The sequence below is a fragment of the Oryza sativa genome, chromosome 4, assembly GCF_034140825.1.
Source record: "Oryza sativa Japonica Group chromosome 4, ASM3414082v1".
NCBI lineage: Eukaryota > Viridiplantae > Streptophyta > Magnoliopsida > Poales > Poaceae > Oryza > Oryza sativa.
Window position 1 is genome coordinate 31114864 of NC_089038.1, and position 20719 is coordinate 31135582.

Here is a 20719-nt window from a genome sequence, read left to right on the forward strand (position 1 = left end):
AGCAAATGAGTGCATGCGCTTAATCCAACTCCATGTTTAATGTCGATTGGACCAATACTATAGTGCGCGACATCTTCTTCGTTGTCTCTAGTTATTGACACAAGAAGACACAGATTGAACTTACCAATTCTGATTTGTTCGCATTCATTTGTTATGTATTCAAATTCATAGATTAGGATGTGTCACATGTGATATTATGTTGCTATATTTTAGGACAAACGTATGGAATCCCTATTTGACAAATGTTTCATGTTTGTCTAGAGAATTACATTATCATTGTGAAAGGTCTAATTTAGTTCTATACGAACACTAATGGAAGATAAGGTCAAAATTGAATTAAGTTATTATGAATAAAGCAAGAGGCCTATAATTTATAGACTTCACCCATAATAAGGATTCAAAGCAAACAAAAGCCTCAAAGGATACCAAAAGATTCAAAGGATTAGATTTTTTAGGGTAATAAATTCAAAGTTCTAGAATTCAAGCAAAATACTTAATTATTTTTGCAGATTCCACTCTAGCTAGTTGCAGTGGGAAGACGAGGAGAGCAGGGCGATGGCGTCGGCGAGCCACCTCCGGAACCGCTCCATGCGCGCCGGCGACAGAGCGATGCCCACCTCGATGCCGCCGGAGCCGGAACGGTCCTCGGCCACCGACATCGCGTCGGTCTTCGCCACGGACACGACATCCACCTTCGCCGGCCTCCCGAACCCGAAGTCCATGTCGTACACGCCGAACCTCGTCGATCCTGCCACGGACAGCGACATGTCGTCCGCGCACGCCTCGGTGATGCGCTCCACCCACCGCTCCCAGTATGTCGGCTCGCCGCGCACCGCCTCGTCGATGCCGGCGGCGACCGCGGCGCAAGCCGTGAAGAGGCCATCGGCGGTGGTGGTGGTGGTGGCGAGCTCCGTCTCGTGTGCCGTGGCAAAGCCCGGGCCGATGCAGTTGCCGAGGTACTTTTCGGGGACGCGGGGCTCCAGCCGCGACCGGTGGTCGACGGGGAAGACGAGGTGGGCGCGGCCGTCACCGCGAGGCCCTTCTTCGCCGTCGGGCCCAGCGCGGCGGAAGCACAGCCACGTGAGGCCGAGCGTGGCGACGAGCGACGTGCAACGCGGCGGCGCCACGCCGCGACGTGCGGCCTCGCCGGCGACGGCGTCCTTGACGTTCTGCAGCTGCTGTCGCGACAGAGTGAAGGTGGCGAGGAGCTTGCCGGCGACGTCGGGCGAATCGAACGCATGTTTGGCTTCGCTCGCGGGTGAGGCGAACGCGTCGTACATGTCGTTGCGGTCGCGGATGATCGTGCGGTCAATGACGGGTGGCTCCGGGAGCACCCGGTCGCCGGCGCAGGCGGCGGCCCAGGTGTGGAGGAAGTGCGTCGAGCTCACCCCATCGCAGGCGGAGTGGTGGACGGTGACGCCGAGAGCGAGGCCACGGCGGTCGGGCGGCAGCACGGTGGCCTGCAACGCGAGCACCGCGCCGCCCTTCGGGAGCTCCGGGACGAACGTGGCAATCCTGGCAACCTCCCTCGGCTCGTCCGTGTCCGCCAGCTCATCGACGCCGACGCCGACGCCGTCGTGCTCGGCGACAGTGAACGCCACGCCGTCGCCGGGCTGGTAGAAGAGCTCGTACCGGTTGGTCTCGCCGGGCGTGAGGCGGACGCGGCCGGCGAGCGGGTAGAAGGCGTGGAGCGCCCGGGCCAGCGACTCGACCAGCCGGGACAGCACGGCGTCGACGTCGTCGCCGCCGGGGCCGAGGCGGTAGAAGAAGACGCGCTCGACGGGGTGGGCGCTGAGCCACTGCGCGTCCAGGAAGGTGAGAGGTAGAGCGCGCTCGCCTGCGGGCGGCGCCGGCGACGGCGAGACGATCGCGGTTCGGAGGGCGCGGAGGCCGCCTACGACGTGAGTGCGTGGCTGTGCCATTGTGTGTGTCGCCGCCGGACAGGTGGTTGCTAGTGGCTTGTGGTTGTCAGCTGATAACGATTCGATAAGGATTTTGTTTCACGTGGTTGCTCGTGCAGGCGTTATCGACGCCGTGGGTGATCCGGAAGATGCGTACGTGCGGACACATGGCATTTTCTCTACACGAAAAGTGGGCCATGCACTCTTGTACACCTTGCATTTCCACTGGTAAGTGATAACTGAGCTGCAGGAGAGAAGTTGTGCATCTTGGACTCGACCATGCAGAAACCTGCCCCTGCCGTGCAGTGCAGGGCTCATACATGTACACAAGCTTCACGGCTCGAGACACGCGGATCCGCGACGTGAACGGCTCTTCGCCGAGCGACTCAAACCGTGGTGGAACCAGCCCAACCGAAGTCCAACACGGTTTAAGTCCGCCACAAGTATGTAGGCATGTGTTTTTTCCATCCTCGTTTGCACGAATTAGGAAATAAATCTTACGGTTTAAAATTACGTAAAAGTTACGTACACGTTACATTATAATTTTATTATACAAGTTACATTATAATTACATAACGATTCTGTTGTATTTATATTTGACAAATTTTTAGCGATTTTGCTAGATATTTGTCATCAAATTTCTCCCCCTAATATTTATCAAATGTAATTACAGTACAATCATAGTGTAATTACACTGTAACTTACATGTAATTACACTGTAACTGTAATGTAACTTGTATATAACTTTTAAGAATCTCTCGGTAACATGTTATTTCAGTAAAATAGAGTCCCTGGGAACAAATCCTTTCACATATGTGTGTGCTGTGATTTTTTTCTTCCTCACCAGAACAAATCTTGTAATAGATCTAACGATTCAAAATTACGTGAAACTTACATGCAAGTTACACTGTAGTTACATGCAAGTTACAGTGTAATTATATATAAGTTACAGTGTAATTACACTAAGATTGTACTATAATTACATCTGTCAAATTTTTAGTAGAAAATTTGTCGACAAATGTATAGGTGGTCCCATTCATTCTTAAGATTAAAACAAAGGCCCGGAGGGCCTAATCCTAATGATGTAGAGATTAATGATACTGTGCTAAGTTTTGCAAGGGAACACAGAGACATTTGCTGATGAAAATGACGAGCATATGTCCTTTTCTCTTGGCTGTGTTTAGTTCCGCGCAAAGTTTGGATTTTGGTTGAAATCGGAGATGATGTGACTGAAAAGTTATGTGTGTATGACAGATTGATGTGATGAAAAAGGACTGAAGTTTGGATCCAAACTTTGGATCTAAACACAACCTTAGATTATAGCGCGCGCACCATTACACATGTAACATCACACTCACACCCCGTGAATGCATTCCCTAACATATACTTTAAGAGACGGAAACCTACGGCATATCTCTGATCTCACTAAAATTTTGTTGAAAGCCCATCTGCATATACGTAATATTCGTGGATACCAGAACTTGAACCCTTGTGAGTAGAGTCATGTACACACGACTCTACTACCACACCACTGGTACTTTCCCCGTATATCTTTATTTTTAAATGTATGCAGTCACCAGGGGCGGATCCAGAAACAAAAAGTTGGGGGGACTCAACATACCAAGTACATCGATATAAACACATAGTCTCAGTATTAAACTATGCTAAAATGCTATTATAAGACCTTTAACACCTCCTATCTTATCAACTATGATAAAAAAATTGAGGGGGGGGGGGGGCTTAGGGGACTATAATGAAAAAATTGAAGGGGGGGCTTAGGGGGGTATCCATGGGTTTTGTGGGTGTAGGGGGGACTTGAGTCCCCCCTGCACCCACGTTGTATCCGCCCCTGTCAGTCACGTAGATAACTTGTATCAGTTGCTTGATGATTTGCTACGGATAATATGCACAAATTTGACTCGTTCCCAACTCTTCGAACTTGTGCACTAGTTTTCTCTGTGCGTCACGCTATGTTCTCAGGATATTGTTTACTGTATTCTGTGTTCTGTGGATATTGCCTTGTGCGGTTGTGCCTGCCTAGTGCCTACACGTCTCTGTTCTCTTGCTGTACACAAGACGGGTCTACTAATTTTCCTTTTTCCTTCTGTTGTTTGGCTGTCTTTAGTTCCAACCAAAGTTTGGAATTTGGTTGAAATTATAAACGATGTGACTGAAAAGTTGTGTGTGTATGAAATGTTTGATGTGATGGAAAGTTGTAAGTTTAGAAAAAAAAACTTTGGAACTAAGGTTGTGTTTAGTTCAGCGCAAAGTTTGGATTTTGGTTGAAATTGGGGATGATGTGACTGAAAAGTTGTGTATGTATGACAGTTTGATGTGATGGAAAAAGACTGAAGTTTGGATCCAAACTTTAGATCTAAACACAGCCTAAACACACCCTTTGTATTTTGCTAGAAACCTGAACTCGTGCAAACTGCAGAATCCACATGGTCCTATTTTCTGTAGGATTCTGGCGAGGCCTTTTCATGTTAGGCTATTCCTCCATTTGCTTCAGTATCTGTCTGAATAGGACCCGAGATATACTCTGATTATTATTATTTTTTCCCCGTGAGGCGAAGCCTAATGCCGTCATATGCCGATCTCTGTACCCATCTCTTACAAAGAGCTTGTGCACACGCATGCATCTATCTGCTAATTCAAGCCATTTTTCTGCCGGAATGATTGGCAAGCCCCTATATTTTGCAGACACTTTAAGCTGTACTTAGCTGACCCAACGTGTTCCATGCATTGTGAGCTGTGAATCCGTGATCTCGCCAGTTGCCACGCAGTTTAACCGCTGTAGTGTAACAGCGACGTGCAGTTAATTAGCTAGTGGTCGATGTCGACCACCTGGCATGCACGGATGCTAACCTTTTCTTCCCCTGAACATTCCTGCACCCTTCTTTTTGGGGGCAGGGAGATCGCCGCCTCGCCGGAGACGAGACGCGATCAAAGAAGTCGGCGACGGCGACCCTGTCTGCTGTCGGTTCGGCGCGCGTGCACCTCGGCTGGCGGCCGCAAAATAGCGACGTACGGCGCCGCCCGTTGCTGTCGCCGGCCGTGCAGAGTTTCACTTCATCAAGCTACGACTAAGAAACAGCTAGCAGCATCAGCAGAGGTAGGAGTTGACGATCGATCGATCGATCGATCTCCTCGCACGGAAACTTCCTTTTTTCCTGTTTGTTCCAGACTTCCAGTAGAGGCGTCAGCATCAGCAGCAGTGACTATACGAAGACTGAGTCTTTTGTAGAACACGAGCAGTATCATTTTTCTAGCTACTACATGCACTGTGTTTAGTTGGATCCAAAGTTTGGATTTTGGTTAAAATTGAAGATGATGTGACTGAAAAGTTATGTGTATATGACAGGTTGATGTGATGAAAAAGGACTGAAATTTAGATACAAACTTTGGATCTAAACACAGCCATGGTTTACATCTCATGCATGATGTCACAATTTGGTTTGGTCAACCGCTCGATGGCTGCGGTGTGCAATATTCCTGAATCCACGTGCAAAAATGCGCGATCTCGGTTTGGTCGTTACTTAGACAGCAAGTACACATTTCGGCAGGGAACGAACAGTATGATTTGGCAACGGGTGAGACACAAATTCTACGGGCTGATCGAACTTGACAGGGTGGTCCAGTCCTTATCTGGCCTCAATTTGCCTAATAATGCGTCCCTTTCCCTGAAGTTTAATCAAGATAATTTAGCTTAAATTAGTCACGCAAAGCTCACCTTATTCTATCCACAAATAGAAACGGCGTCGTGGATGAATTGCATATCTACAAGCTGGTAAAGTAAATTAAACAAACATATCTATGCATATGCATGCACTTTCCCCGGTGGGTGCTACATGCTACTAATTCAAAAGAAGCAAGTGACAGTATATATCCCTTGTGCTTTCGCACGATTCCGAGTTCAGATTGGTCGGCTGGCAATTGCAGATTAATATCTAGTGTAGGATTATTTGGTGCAACCAAGCTACTGCTGTTCGGGTGGCTCACGTGCTGATCAACTTTCACTAAGAGCAGGAATGCAGGATATGTGCGGCCAGCAGTATGAGTCAGCTGTTGTTTTCTCGATGGATGAGATGACAAGAGGCGTGAGGCGGACACGGTCGAATACAATTACCGGCCGCTATTAAACCGGCAGACGCACACGCAATCCATCGGCCGTGGCCGCAGCACAGCAGGATAGCATCAGGGCACCGGATTCCGGGGATGTTTACGTGATGCGCGCGGTAAGGGAAAGGGCGGGCCAAAGCAAAACCAACGGACGGACTACCAACCATGCTGGGAGCATGTCACCATGCCTCCACAGAGTACTTGTCAGTGACAACTGACAACTCCTACTCCTTCGGTTCCGTAAAAACAAACCCACTAACACATTCTATTACGACAAATCTGAACCGAGTAAGTATATGCTTTAGAATAGTGCAGTGTGTAGAGCATCGACTCACAAGCTACTACCTTCGTTACAGGATGTAAGTAATTTTTTTAGGTTTACACGGATATTAAGAAAATATGTAAAATTGATTAGAGGAAAGCTATGATCATTAAAAAGAGAGAAATTGGTAGGTGGAGAAAGAGCTAGTGTATTTTTTAAACGGAGGTAGTACTGAGTACTACCAACAAGAGCAGTTCCATTTCACTGCACAATCACGATGCACTGTCTTATTCTAGCAGTAAGGCAATGTACATCAGTACAGGTGCCGATATAAGGTTCGGGGTCCATCCTTATTACAGCCGAAAGCTCGCTTTTGCAACTTGAGCTACACTTTTGCAACTTGAGCTGATCGACGGGGTTTTGCCATGTCAAGGTGCAAGTGCCGTTCTGAAACAGCTGGAGTAGCTAGTATAGTGTTTTCTGTCCCAGCTGGTGTGACATTTCGTGATTTCGGTAAAATTCCTATGCTTTTAGACAAGATGAGCGTGAAAAACTTCCCGATGAAATTCATTTGTCGCATGGGCCATGGCATATGTAGGAGTAGGTGCTATTTGCCACTTCTGTTCGAGTCTTCTTCACAGAAAAGGAGTTGTGCTAACGGCATAATTCCACGACTTGTAAAAGACAACGCCTTTATTAATCAGGATCTCCCACAAAAGTAAGTTGTATACTCCTTTAAGACAAGAAGTACAATAAAAGCATAGCTATCTTGGATTGTTGGTAGCAACTTAAATTGAGAACGGATTAAAAGCTTAGAACGTTAGTCACTCAGTTTTCACTAACTGGAGGAGTAAATACAAGACACTGGGAACACATAGTTACACACACCTGATTTACATTTTTTACAATTTTACAAACATACCAACACAAAAAGCGTCAGGCACGCACAGCGTCACGTGATGCACATGTAGGCACATCTGCTGTCCGCTGATCGCAAGATTAGACACACGGTTGATCGCACCAGACGAAACATTAATCCATCTGCCGATGATCAGCTAGCTAGTCCCTATCAACTAGTTGTACTGCTAGACAAGAAGAGCACACACTAGCTAGCCGAGACGAGAGCTAGGAAGGAAGGAAGGATGGATTATCCTTAATTAATCAAGGGCAAATGAACCTAATCAAGAAATTAACCACTGTGATGAAAGTAGCAAGAAGTTTTGTCTAGCTGTAGAGGGTGACGAGGCGGCGGAGGCACCTGGAGCAGGAGTACTTGCGCTTGCTCTTGACGCAGAGCGGGAGGCAGAGGATGCGGCGCTCGCTCTCGACGTCGGTGGCCACCACCGCGCCGCCGCACCGCGGGCACGCCCCGGGCGCCTTGTGCGTCCCCACCACCCGCTCCTCCGCCGCCCCGCACATCGCCGCCACCGTCGTCGCCATCCTATCCAGTCACTCTTATTATCTCGCTAGCCGCCACCACCAGTCCACCACCACCACAGCAGCAGCAATCGACCAAAGCAAAATAGGCTAGGCAGGAGGAGGAGGAGGAAGAGGACGAGGAAGATAGGCCAGGCTGGTGGTTGCTTGGGTTGAAGTGGCCGCATATATAGCGAGGCGAGCGGACAAGGTGGGGGAGCGAAAGCGCAATGGACGCGTGCGCGCGCGAGACGGGGGCTGTGGTGCAGGGGGAGGGGAGCATTTTGCTCGGTGCATCTGCTCGGCTGCACGGGCGGCGCGTGCGTGCGTGGCAGGGGGGATCCGCGTATGGGTAAGCGCATGTGCCGCGATTCTGCCTCTTTTTCCTTCAAGGAGAGGAGGGGTCGGCGGGCCAGCGTGCGCTTTTCCGTCGTATCTGGAGTCAGCAGTTTTATCGATAGTGTAATTTGCTCTTCCCTCTTCGCGTACGCGTGGTGACGTGAAAGAAAAGCCTACGCTGTACGCTTTTGCCTTTTGTTAATTAGAACGGCCATGTTAAGCTTCCATGCGTGATGGGGAGCGTTAGCTATACTAGCGTCGATCACGGTATTATGCAGTCACGTGCGGGTGGAACTGCGGATATCCGAGCGCATATACCACTTTGCTTAAACCTCCATCGATCGATCACAAGGTTTTCTGCTCATCCAGCTATCGGCCTAGCTAACATCCTAGTCTTTTAATAACAATCAACTTAATTGCAACGCCTTTTGGTTTTGTGCCTACAAGAATTATGTAGGTAAGGAGGCACTAGGGAGGCACACCCTTCCCATAAAATTTTAGTTTTAAATATGAATAGTCGAGATTACATTGGCGTTCAGATCACTTATGTTATGTTCTCGTTCTTAAAATGAAAGCTTCATTTTTTTAGCTACTACGTTCATCTGAAACTTCTTAACCCAATAGCATGTTTAGTTTGATTTTACACTAATGCCTAGGATAGTTTTCATCTCCACACTTTCTAGACATATAATTGTTCATGTTTATAGATATGATTAAACTTTCTTTAAGGACAGAGGGGTACTCTCTTGTGAGTATTTGAGAGTAGAGAATTAGAGAAGATTGAGAAGATATACAAACGAGATACTTAAAAGTTATATTAATATATTTTTTTAAATTAACTTTGATATATTCGTTTAGCTATTCGAGGAATGTGTATACAAAAAACGAAGGACTTTTCCATCCAATCTGCTTCCACCTAACACACCCTAATCTGACGTTTGTTGCACGATACACCTCCGCTGGGCCACACGAAAACGAGATACACACATCCTGCGGAGCATCAACGTACGAACGGTCGCCGTACGTTCGCCTCGCCCAACCGGCACGCAGCTTGCGGGGACGCCCGAAAGACCGACCGATCCATCCATCCATCCCTCGTCCCCGGCTCCCCGCCACCAACCGCCCGGGACCGGGACCGTGCCCGCAGCAGCAGCTGGTCCCGCACCCGTACGTGCACGAGCGCGACGTCGTCACGGTTGTTGCAGCCACAGCGCCCGCCCGCCCCCTGGTCCCCCTGATCCCGGCCTCTCCCGCCCGCGCGCGCGCGTACCGTGCGGCGTCGTGCGTGCGTACATGCGTGCGCCGTAACCAGCAGCCGCGCGGATCGATCGGTGGCGCGCCCCACGGGCCACGGCTCGGCCCTCCTTTTGAGGTTGTAAAGTACGCCGTGCTTATCCGCGGCCACGTACTTGCTTTTCCCCATTTTGTCTTTTTTTCTCTTACCATGGGACACACTACTACAGGACGATTTTTTCGTACGATCAAAATAGATTTTCATAGGTAAGTAGTGGGTGATCCACATGAGTCCTTATCGTTTTGTGAGAGGGGCTTGTCCCTCTCTCCCAAACACCCCACCCCCTAAGGTGTATGCAAACAAAAAAATATGTATTTTTACATGTCGGTAAAATAAACGTGTACGGTGTGTATGTGAAAGTTGTACTTTTAGGAGAAACGAATTTTGCAAGTGCGAACAGTCTAGAGGGACCCTCGTCCAGGAAAAAAAAATCTTTTCTAGGTGACAGTGAGTGTTGTAATAGTGACAGTGGGTAAAAGGCGTGCGAGGTGATGGGTTCGTAGTACAAACAATCTACAGCTCTTTTTTTTGGATAATGATCTGCAGCTCTTGTTGTAGTACTACGATAAGCGGATAATCATGCGTAGGAACGAAACAAAAAGTTTCACGCGAAAAAGGGATAGCTGTGATGTTGAGGTTTGGCCAGTGTAGGCCACAAATTTTGACAATTTAACCCTTTAAAAAATCTAATTTTACAAATGAATCCTCATCAAAACTTATTTAAAAAATAACCCTTTTGTTCAGCGTCAAATCGTGTGGCGCTGAATTTAGACACCTCAACACAAATAGCACGGCATTGAATGTCCGTTGGCACGTTGACTCAACCTTCCATCCACGGTGGCATGGCATTCAGCGCCAGTTGACGTGGTGCTGAGGTGTCTAAGTTCAGCGCCACACGATTTGGCGCTGAACTAAAGGATCATTTTTGAAATAAGTTTTGGCGATGGTTTATTTGTAAAATTAGTTTTTTCAAAGGGTTGAATTGTCAAAATTTGTGAGTATAGGCTGTGAGCCAAGCATCCAAGTCACGAGGGATAGTCAGCTTTGTCCAGCTGGCTGGTTTCTTTGTGGTCTTTTTTATTTTTCCCATAGCTTTTGCTTCACACGTTGTTTGCAATGTGACTGTCAACATACCTGTCTGTTAATGTCAACACTAACATGATCTGGAATTTTTGACAGACCATTAGACCAAGGGTGACATGGACGTGTGAAAATGTCAGGCAAGCAAGCAAGGCTAGCTGTGGACTATACTATTGTTAATCCACGCTGGAAGCTTCACCCGAATACGGCATGTGGAAAGGGATATGGTTAGGTGTGTTAAGTTCACGTCAAAATTGAAAGTTTGGTTAAAATTAGAACAATGTGATGGAAAAATTAAAAATTTGTGTGAGTAGAAAAATTTTGATGCTTGAAAAGTTGAAAGTTTGAAGAAAAAGTTGGAAACTGAACCATGCCTTACTTACACTCTTCTATTGACCTAAATATCTTGTCCATACTGTAAATGATTTTATCCATGTATTATTATATTTGTGAATTCTCTTATATTTTAGACGTAGATAGTAGTTGTAGAAAAAATGCTTAAGAGTTTGCACGTACTGCTAATTTATGGGTCAATCTGGGTACGCCGTACGCTTGCTTCTTCACGTTAAGAATTGCAGCATTGTTCCTGGAGAAGGAAAATGGCGAAAGGCCGAAAGTTGCATCGCATGTGTTACATGCATGCATGTTTTGTTGACCAAAGCTTCCGTCCAAGAACGTGATCTCAGTTTTCGTTTCCATTTCAAGCGAAGAGGCCGGGGCCCTCTGTCACTGTGTCACATGCATGATTTTTTTTTTCGAGGAACATGCATGATTTGTTGACCATGCATTAGGCCTAATTAATCATGCTGCCAGAGGACCAGTGGTGGTGGTTGCATTGCATGTATGTAGCTCAAAAACTCGCCAATTAAACCAAACCAAATTGCTGAACTTGTTTTCAGAAACTGGTAATCAGTACAAGACGTGAGATGCACGCGTGTTGGATTAAGCAGCTACCGCGGTGTAAATCAGCCAGCAACACAGTTTGGTTAGGACAAATTAAAAGATTCTGCAAATCAGCGCTTATCTTCAAGCGCGGTATAAGAAGTTCACACGGTTGATCCCTTGTACAGCTTCTACTGCCTCTCACTGTCTGGACGATATTTCCCACGTTTGGGCAGACCAGACTCTCAGGAGGCGACGACGCGATGGCAGCTGGTCAGTGCATCTGTGCATGAACGAGCAGGTTTGATGCCGACGCGCAGCATGAAGAAATTCGGCGCCGGCCCGTTGTTGAGGCGCGCACGCACGTTTGATGCAATTGATGCGTGCCCGTAGTCCGTAGAGAGAGTGAGAGACTGGCTGAAGCGTCACCGAGTCCACCCGCTGTCTTACGTGGGAGCGTTGTAGCCGCAATTGGCAATTAAAAGGCACAGCTCTAGATTTTAAAATTATAATATTAGACTTAAAATTTATATGTTAAATTATAGTAGTTTGAAATTTTATATTTCATCTAAAATATATAAATACAATAATTCATTCAAATGTTACCAACGAAATCACGAATCTAATATATGGATTTGTGAAGCTAAATCTTGATACTCGTCTAAATTCATACCCCATCCCAAAATAATTTTATTTTTCACCGTCTTATTATCTTGAAATAACTTTATCTTTCAAGCAATCATTGTATTTGAGTTTGTGAAAATGAGAACAAATGCATTAGGACTAGTTAAAGCAAAAGGCAATTGCATTGAGATTTGATTAAAAAAAAGAACAATAGTTTTTTATTGGTACGTATAAGATGTGTGAAAAATAAAAGAGTAAATTTCAGAAAACTGTAACTACAGTGACAAAACTATCGTTTGACAAAACTATCGTTTTGCTACAACATTAGTGACTTGTTTCAGTTTGCTGCAACAATAGCAAAACTATTGGTTTGCTATAACATTAGTGACTTATTTCAGTTTGTTGCAACAATAACGTGGGAAATTATCACAAAACTACAAACTTTTACGTGCTATACTGCTACAGGACATGTAGGTGACAAACTGTATCAGCATATCACGAAAAGTTACAGTTTTGTGATAATTTCTCATACTATTGTTACAATAAACTGAAATAGATTACTAATGTTGCATCAAACTGATAGTTTTGTCACTAATGTAGTTTTCTAAAATTTACTCAAAATAAAACTATTTTGGGAAAATATTTTGTGATAGAGATAGGTACCATAAATCCATAATGGCACTCAATCAAATGGTTTAACCCATATATGGATGCTCACCCAGGGGGTTCACAACATTCGCTACCTCTCGAAGGGCTAGGCTTGGAGCATCCTTTTTCTCGTAGCAAGAGTCTAGTGGGGAAGTAAAATGCAATCCGTTTTTATAGACCGTGTTTCAAAATGTCACAAGTCGGGCCACGTAATGAAAATACAACTCCACGGAAGCCCCCGTGTAACCAACAACATATGGACACTGTTAGATTTACATGACAGATCAATAATGCAGGGAGCGCAAACAAGTACAGAAATATAAACTTTCATGGGGTTATTGGTCTTCGATTTATACTCTGAAGTTTCAATGTGCCCCAGAATATCTCATCGTGCTCTACCTATAATTCCGTTGCCTAAACAGCCTATTGCCATGACTTTCAGCCCTTATACTGCTACAGGCAGAATCGCTGCTCCTGTCAGAACCTTGGATCAGGCAGGTCAAAAATCAGAGGGCAGATGAAAAATTCCTGTGCTCTATGGTTCAAATCTACTCTTGTTTCCCCTGCTTCCTCCCGAACGGTCGTACCGTCGGTGTTGCAATGCCTACTGAGTGGGCTTTGCTATTGTCATTTAAAGGAACAATTCGCAATGGGTGGGCTTCGGTATTGAAGACCCACTCATCGAAGGATATGACTGATGGAGGAGAGAACAGGAGGTATAGGTACTTGAGAGTCTCTGCTAGGAAGAAGCTTTGCATCATGTTATCCTTCTCGCCAGTATTCACCTGGAGACCAAAATATTTGACAAGAATTTGTGTAAGTCTTACACTAGCGCTCAGTGGGAATTTAAGTATGGATGCTATCATAAAAACAATTAAAAAAAGCTTACATCTCTCAGCCCAACGTAACCAGATTCTATGCGGGAGTTCTTTTCAAATGCCTGGAATATGTCCCACCCCCAGTCTTGGTATGTTTTGTTCCCCGTAAGACGCCACAAGTACATAAGTGATTCGACAGTCTCAGGTCTCAGGATATTCCATGATGTGCCCACGTTCATATCCTAAATTAAGAAGCTATCATTTAGAGATAAATGATGGAATAGTACGTGATTATTATAGAGAATAAAATAAGAGCTGCCTTGCTACCTGTCCAGTATGGAAAAAATAATTCTCCCCAGCCAACTTTGTAGGAGTTGTTTGGTAGAAGTTATAACAGGTCCGAGCAAGCTAAGAAGAGAACAAAAAATTATATCAACAAAAAACCATGTCTGTAATTGATCGATTTGGATATGAGTTGACTATGAGACTTCATACACATTAAAGTTCATAGAACGAAAAGAATATTAGACATGAAGATAAAAATTCTTTAAGTATCTAGTTAACAAATAAGGATTTAAGACTTTGAATATACAAAAGTGAGAATTCCTAAAGGACTTACCTCTTTCGCAAGATTCATAATTTCTTCAGCCTTTTCAGTCTCCTCATAGCCAGAGGCCCCCAGTGCCAGCATACCAGGGGCAAAACATGCAAGCTCATCCATCTGTGCTAGTCACAAGCCGAACCAGTGAGAACTCCCGAGAGAGAATGAAAGTTAAGTCCAAATGATCCTCTTGTTGATTACAGCCAACCAAATGGGATTATTTACCTTGTCAGACAATGAACCACCATTCTTCTCGCAAATGTAGTAGTAATTAGAGGGTGTAGTTTTTTTGGTCAAGCTTAGTAGGCCTTCCATTGATGTCTCCCACATTTGTCTAGTCAAAAATCATATAAACAGTTATCAACATGCTAAATGAAACTGTATGGAATTTCCAGTAAAAGAAATCAGTGAAGGGAATATGAAAAGGTGAAAAGTGAGGCTTATAGGCTCAAACCTGTAATGCTTTACATGCTCAGTTTTATTCCCCTGGACCCAAACCTTGAGCAAGTACTCGTAGAAGCTGAACCACAAATGTAGTTAGCTCCATTTTTCAATCATTCTACACTCACTAAAATTAGGGTATGCAACAGAAAATTTATGAACAATCCAATAGAGCAAGTTGCTTAAAGGTTTGCACAAATTAACATGGAAAGTACTAATGTTAATCACAGAAGGACCACTATGTTTTCAGGAAGGAAATAGCTTGTTTGAATAAGTGAGAATAGAAGTATAACCTATCTCCCATTGCACCAAATGTAATTGTTGAGTACGACGCAGTTCCTGAATGAGGGTTTATGTATATAGGGAGTAAGCCATCGCTTGGGTATATCTTCTGAAGCTGTCTGATGACATTCTCTGCCTAAAATTGTATTGTATCAGGCCAAACTGTGAGTTCAATATTAAGAAAGCCAAAAAGAGATTTTCAGGCAGGATTTAAATTTATATAAATTATATACGGGCAGATGCCATTTTTTGTAGGGCTTTGCTTACGCACACTGGTTAGCAAAATATTATAAACATTAAAAGAAAAGGCAGTAATAAATAAGTACGGGCCAACATAAACCAATGATGTAGGATACAAATTTACATTAGGGATCAAAGTTTTTGATGGAACTCATACCAATTGATTTGATCCATGCAATAGCATGTCAAATAAATAGGATAAGGAACAAGGTTATTTAGGATCTATAAGTAGGACCAATATAATCAAATTGATTATGATTTGGATATATTTTCTATTTCCAACTTATAACAGCCTTTTCTTTGAGACACTATTTTATTCTTGAAAGGAGATCTAAAGCAAACCTGGCGTCATCTGATAGAGAGAAGTCAGTATATATACTTAACCCACAATACTGGGGTCAAGCTAAATTCAAGAACTTTTCAGGGGAAGAACATTTGTATATGAAGAAGGCTATGATTTTGAAGGCCATCCAGAAAATAAAACACTTTAAATATGACTTATGAACTATCACAAAAAATCATTTATTCCCGCAGTCATGATTTGAGTACTTATGTGTGTCACAAAAGGAGGCATCAAGGAGATTTGGTTCCAGTGGTTATGACCATAGCATCAAGTGAAAAAGGGATGCATGCATGCACATCAACAACAAAGGGAACAATCAAAGTATTATATATGATTACAAGGTCCTTTTTGCTTGCTCAAGAGTCAAGAGCCAGGTGGTTAGTCTCACGTCGTGGTTTGGTTTGTGGGTCGTGGTCATTTTATCTGTTTGTGTTTGTGGTCGGGTTTGTGACACGCATGGTTCCTAGAACTCAGTGTGTGCGTGTTTGGTTTTGCACGCGTGTTCTACCCCCTCTTCTTCTTATTCGAGGAAGGAAATAGAAGCCATGTTTTGCACACAACTGGTTGCACTTAATTTACCAAGATAATTGCATAAAACTGGCAGGATGTATGAAATATGAGTAATCTGTAGAACCTTTTGTTGATACTTGGGATCACCAGTCCTCTGTGACAAAGCTATAAATTCAAGTTGCTCCGTGCCAGAATCAGCAAGGATACTATCACCCTGCAGAAACACACAATGTACATGGTTCACCATCCAAAGAGAGAGAAAATAGTTTCAGGTCAAATGCATTTATAAACAATCCATTGAGCAATTATTGATGTGTTTTTATAAAGATTATGCAGCTCTCTTGACTATTCGAGAAAAAAGTGTTTTTACAAAGATATTGGTAAATATCACATTAAACTTCTAATTTGATCAGTTTTTTTAAAAAAACTTCTAATTTGATCACTGTGGAGATAAGGGGCTGAAACAAATTATAAACATGATGAATTAATCATAAAGATGTATGTGATGACATGTGATTCAATCCCTCGAATGAAAACAGAGCTCTAAAGGAACAACAAAGTTTGCATCATTATGAAGAAAAATGGGATGCTGTGAACATGGTTAAAACAGTTAGCTGTAAGCTTCAGTGTGCTTAGAAGGAACACTCCATGTAATTGACTACCACTAGCAAAATAGAATCTATTACTCACATTGGTCCATCCAGGATTATGGGCTCGTCCATGAGCTAGGTTGATTCTATTATAAGGGATACCAGATGGTGTATCCCAAGCAGGTAGTAGACGGTCAGTAATATCTTTGGCCTTCTCAAGAAATACTTTGTCACCAGATAGATCATATGCACTGAGGAGGCCTCCAACAACTCTGAATATAAAAATAAAACAGAAACTTAGAAAAAACTAGATATACTTTTATGTTCTAAAAAATGTGGTCTGCCTACATAGCATCGATCAAAGAAGTCAAATATTTTAAGAAAAAAAATACTACAACAATAGTAAACCTTATAAGGCAACCTTATGGTCGTTTCAAAGACACTTGCATCGTAATCCTTGTCAAAGCTTAGTGAATCGGCCACCCAGCTGGCATCATGAAATAGACATCGACTGAATTAGAGTATGACATAAATCATAAGAAGATACTCCACTCTGTAATGGAGCTATAAACAAGCAGATTAGAGAACTTAACAAGATATAAATAATAAAAAAAGTGCTAAACAAAATATACTCATAAAAGCCATTTATCACATGAATAGATGAAACAAACTGAATGCCTAAAGAAGTAATCAAGAAATTCCGATTTCCCTATATCACAAGGGATAAAGAGACGCATTCATTGCTAAAAGCCTAAAATACCTAAATGACAAATAAGTTTACTTTCTAAATTAGGGAATGCCATATTTTAACATCACGGAATATTAAAGGATGAAGCAGACACAGGTTTAGTCTGAAGTATTGAATGTTAATATGAGAAACCTAAAATCTAATAGAAGTCTCTGTCGTGAATGGACCAAATTAAAGCGCATGAGGAAGCATTATGTACATTCTGTATGGTGAAAAAATAGTTAAACTCACTCTCTGGCCCTCTGAAATTCATCCTTTAGGCCCATTATATACAGTGTATCAAGTGAGTCCACAAGAGTTGCCCCGAGACCACCAAAGCTATTGACACCATTCTTTGATTGTGGCTGGAAAATAATTTGAACAAAGAAAAATACAGAAGACACTTCAGAGCTCACTCAGATAAGTTAGAAGGGCAATAGAAATAACAGAATGTTGACTAAACAAACCTGAAGTTCATCCATTCCCCAGGCATACTTCACATAGGAATTCCAAGCATGGGCCATAGCCTCCTTAACCTTTTCTCTCCTTTCATTATTAATAGGATCAATTTCTACAAGCTTTTCTCTGGATACTTTGTCACCTGTTGGATTTTCATCCAGATGAACTCCAGCCTTTCTTAACTATACAAGAAACAAAGATTTATTTTAAAGCTGGATTAAAAGTTAAGTAAACCAGCACCGCATTTCAGAACAAACTTTACCTGGTCACGCAACTGATTTACTTTATCATCCAATCGAGAAATTTCTGACTGAAATTGAGGATAACAGAACAAAGTAAGTGTAGGAAACAAGGTAATATTCCTGGAGCTTTGAAGCCATCAATAGTGGAGAACTAAATCATAACTGCGATATCTTTATTCAACAGAAAATCGTTGAATCTGAACTGCAAGATATTTTCCTGTACAACCCAATATCTGCCATCCGTATATTCATTTGCATTTACTAGCACTAGACTGAGCTGTTCAACAAGCAGCATTTAAGACAACCTCGCAAATACCCTACTCCCTCCGGTTCCATTTTAATTGACGTTTTGGACAATGACACGGTCTACAAGATACATCTTTAATCTTACTTTTCTATTATAATATATATAATAAATAAATGCATGTTTATTTTTATTATAGTACTTTAAAAGACAAATCTATATATGTTGTTCTAGTTCTTTTAAACCAAATATTTTTAAAGTTATTAATGGTTAAAGTTATAAAAGTTTGACCTCAACCTTGTCCAAAACGTCAATTAATATGGAACCGGAGGGAGTACCTTGCACTTTCACAAGTATAATTTAAAGCCATTCATCTGTAGCACTTCAGAATGAACAATTCAAGATGGTGACGAGGCACCTTTCAGATAGCATACCTTACATTTGTACTTTTAAGTTCTAAATTCTACAAGGAACTCAAACAATAAGAGTGAACAGAGGAATATCAAAAGTATATGCATACTCCAGGAGATAAGATATGAGTTGACTCAAACTGAAATAAAACATGCCAACAGCCCAACAGACCCATGTGATTTTCAAACAGACCAACTAATCCATGTTTTCTTATGGTTTACAGAAGAGCTAGATTGACTTGATAAATCCAAAGGATGAAAATTGATCAAAATATACATTCATGACTCATGTGTGGTATCCTTCAAATTAGCTGATTACTTACAAGCCTCAATGAACAAGTGGGAAAAAACAACCTAACCTTAATTTCATCTTGTCAAACTTAAATTGACATAACACCAACTACATCTCTGACATTTGTTTTCTCCTCAAAATACATAACACTATAGGAATTTGTGATGATATCCTCCTCTAAAATAATCACAAAACAGAAATTTTTAGATTTTTTAGACTACACCAATCTCAGTGAGTATGCTGTAAACTAACACATCAAAGAGCATAAAATAACCCAGTTCTCCAAATCTACACCTTCTATTAGTCCTAAAACATAGAAACGTAAAACTTTACTTCCACCTGAAATAAATAGGAATAGTTCAGACCTTCCCATTTACTTAATTTAACGAGAAATCGAGACTACGAAAATCTCACTGTACCAAGAGTGGCCGAGTACCTCCACTAATCCTTAAACTAACACTGAAAGAGTTCGAACATTTTAACCGAATTATCATCACAGCTGAGCTAACCAGAATGCACTCCATGTGGTTGATTTGCAAACTTCCAGATTCTCGTCCCACCAGTAATCCACAGAACACAACAAAAACGAAGACTGGATCCTGAATCCTGGAAAAACCACACTCTGCTCCGCAAGCGCACATGTCCCAAAACCACCCGCACAAGCTCTCGATACTCAGATCCAGCGACCAATCATCACCACAACAAACAAAAAAAAAAGGAAATCCGAAGCTAAGGCGGGCAGCAAAACCGGTCAGATCCCCGCCGCCTCAACCCGGATCAGGGGAACTTCAACGGGTGGGAGAGGAGGCGCGAACCTCGTACTCGCGGACGAGCGACTGTCGATCCCAGAAGGCGAAGGTGGCGGCGACGAAGACGAAGAAGAGGAGGGCGAGGCGCTTCGGCCGCTTGAGGTAATACGCCGGGTTGAGGTACCGCCACGCCCCCGACGACGACGAGGAGGAGGAGGACCGACGAGCCATGGACGGACGCCGCCCGCGGGGAGGAGATCGCCGGCACCCGAGCTCGCCACCTCCGGCGAGGTCTCCGGCGATTCGCGCGTGTCACGCCGCCGCGTGGGATGTGTTTTCGTGTGTGTGGCGTTTGGGGGTCGGACCTCGGTGGTGGCTCGGTCGTCGTTGAACGGGGCCTACTGCCGGTAAATAACCACTTGGTCATTAGAGCAGGTATAATAGCATATGCTATAAACCAGCTGTAAACATATTTTAAGGAGATAAATAAAGAGAAAGAATAACAGCGCGCTACAGATTTATAGCTAGCTGCAGCACGGACTCCAAGACGCAAGGTGTGTATGACAGGTGAGACCAGGTATTAATAGTGTACTATTTTACTATTGTATGAATGAGCTATTAGATTGACTATAGATAAATTAGAGCTAGTAGTTGGCTATACTATTAAACTTAAACTTGCTCCTATACACTGATTTTCCCCCTTTTTAACTTACAGCATTCCTCTTTTTTTTTCTTTTGAAAATACTTCTTGTCCTTTTCTCGTAACAAATTGATGTTATTAGCTCATTCATGTTTTTTTTACATAGTAGACTTAATTAAATAGTATAATATATCAACACTATGTTAAATTAACATGTGTACCATTTTCGGCCGCTTGTGTTTTTTTAAGTGAACAACGCCCCAAGCAATGTGATGTTTCTATCAATATAGTCCTTCAATTTTGTATTATAAGTAGTTTAACCGTTGTGGAAATATAGGCTGATTTGATTTGATGCCCTATCAAATCATTGGTAGTGCTAAATCTTAGTTATGTTTTGACACTATCAATGTTTTGGTAGATTTAGACTATATGAATTGTATTAGCTATGGCAAATATTGACATCAATCCAAACATCTACAAACTACTATTTAAATTGCCAACTATTTGGTTGGGCAAGTTTTAGCATCAAACCAAAACAGCCCTATATCCCATGAACGCTAATC

At 43.1% G+C, this 20719-nt stretch overlaps 3 protein-coding genes across 3 annotated transcripts; all 3 read right to left on the reverse strand.

Annotated features, from left to right (window-relative positions):
* Nucleotides 1-331: 331 nt before the first annotated feature.
* On the reverse strand, nt 332-1967 carry LOC4336915 (phenolic glucoside malonyltransferase 1). Its single transcript, XM_015778725.3, has one exon. It carries the CDS (start codon nt 1920-1922, stop codon nt 522-524), a length of 1401 nt encoding a protein of 466 aa, XP_015634211.1. The 5' UTR covers nt 1923-1967; the 3' UTR covers nt 332-521.
* Nucleotides 1968-7089: 5122 nt separating this feature from the next.
* On the reverse strand, nt 7090-7860 carry LOC112938581 (uncharacterized). Its single transcript, XM_026024539.2, has one exon. The coding sequence runs from the start codon at nt 7723-7725 to the stop codon at nt 7510-7512; it is 216 nt and encodes a 71-aa protein (XP_025880324.1). The 5' UTR covers nt 7726-7860; the 3' UTR covers nt 7090-7509.
* Nucleotides 7861-12712: 4852 nt separating this feature from the next.
* On the reverse strand, nt 12713-19899 carry LOC4336917 (mannosyl-oligosaccharide 1,2-alpha-mannosidase MNS1). Its single transcript, NM_001424279.1, has 14 exons — nt 19583-19899; nt 17842-17889; nt 17588-17761; nt 17373-17485; nt 16815-16880; nt 16494-16665; nt 15928-16017; nt 14722-14846; nt 14442-14507; nt 14213-14321; nt 14006-14107; nt 13714-13794; nt 13458-13628; nt 12713-13353 (listed from the first exon to the last, which is right to left on the reverse strand). The coding sequence occupies exons 1-14, from the start codon at nt 19745-19747 to the stop codon at nt 13117-13119; spliced, it is 1719 nt and encodes a 572-aa protein (NP_001411208.1). The 5' UTR covers nt 19748-19899; the 3' UTR covers nt 12713-13116.
* Between the last annotated feature and the right edge of the window lie 820 nt (nt 19900-20719).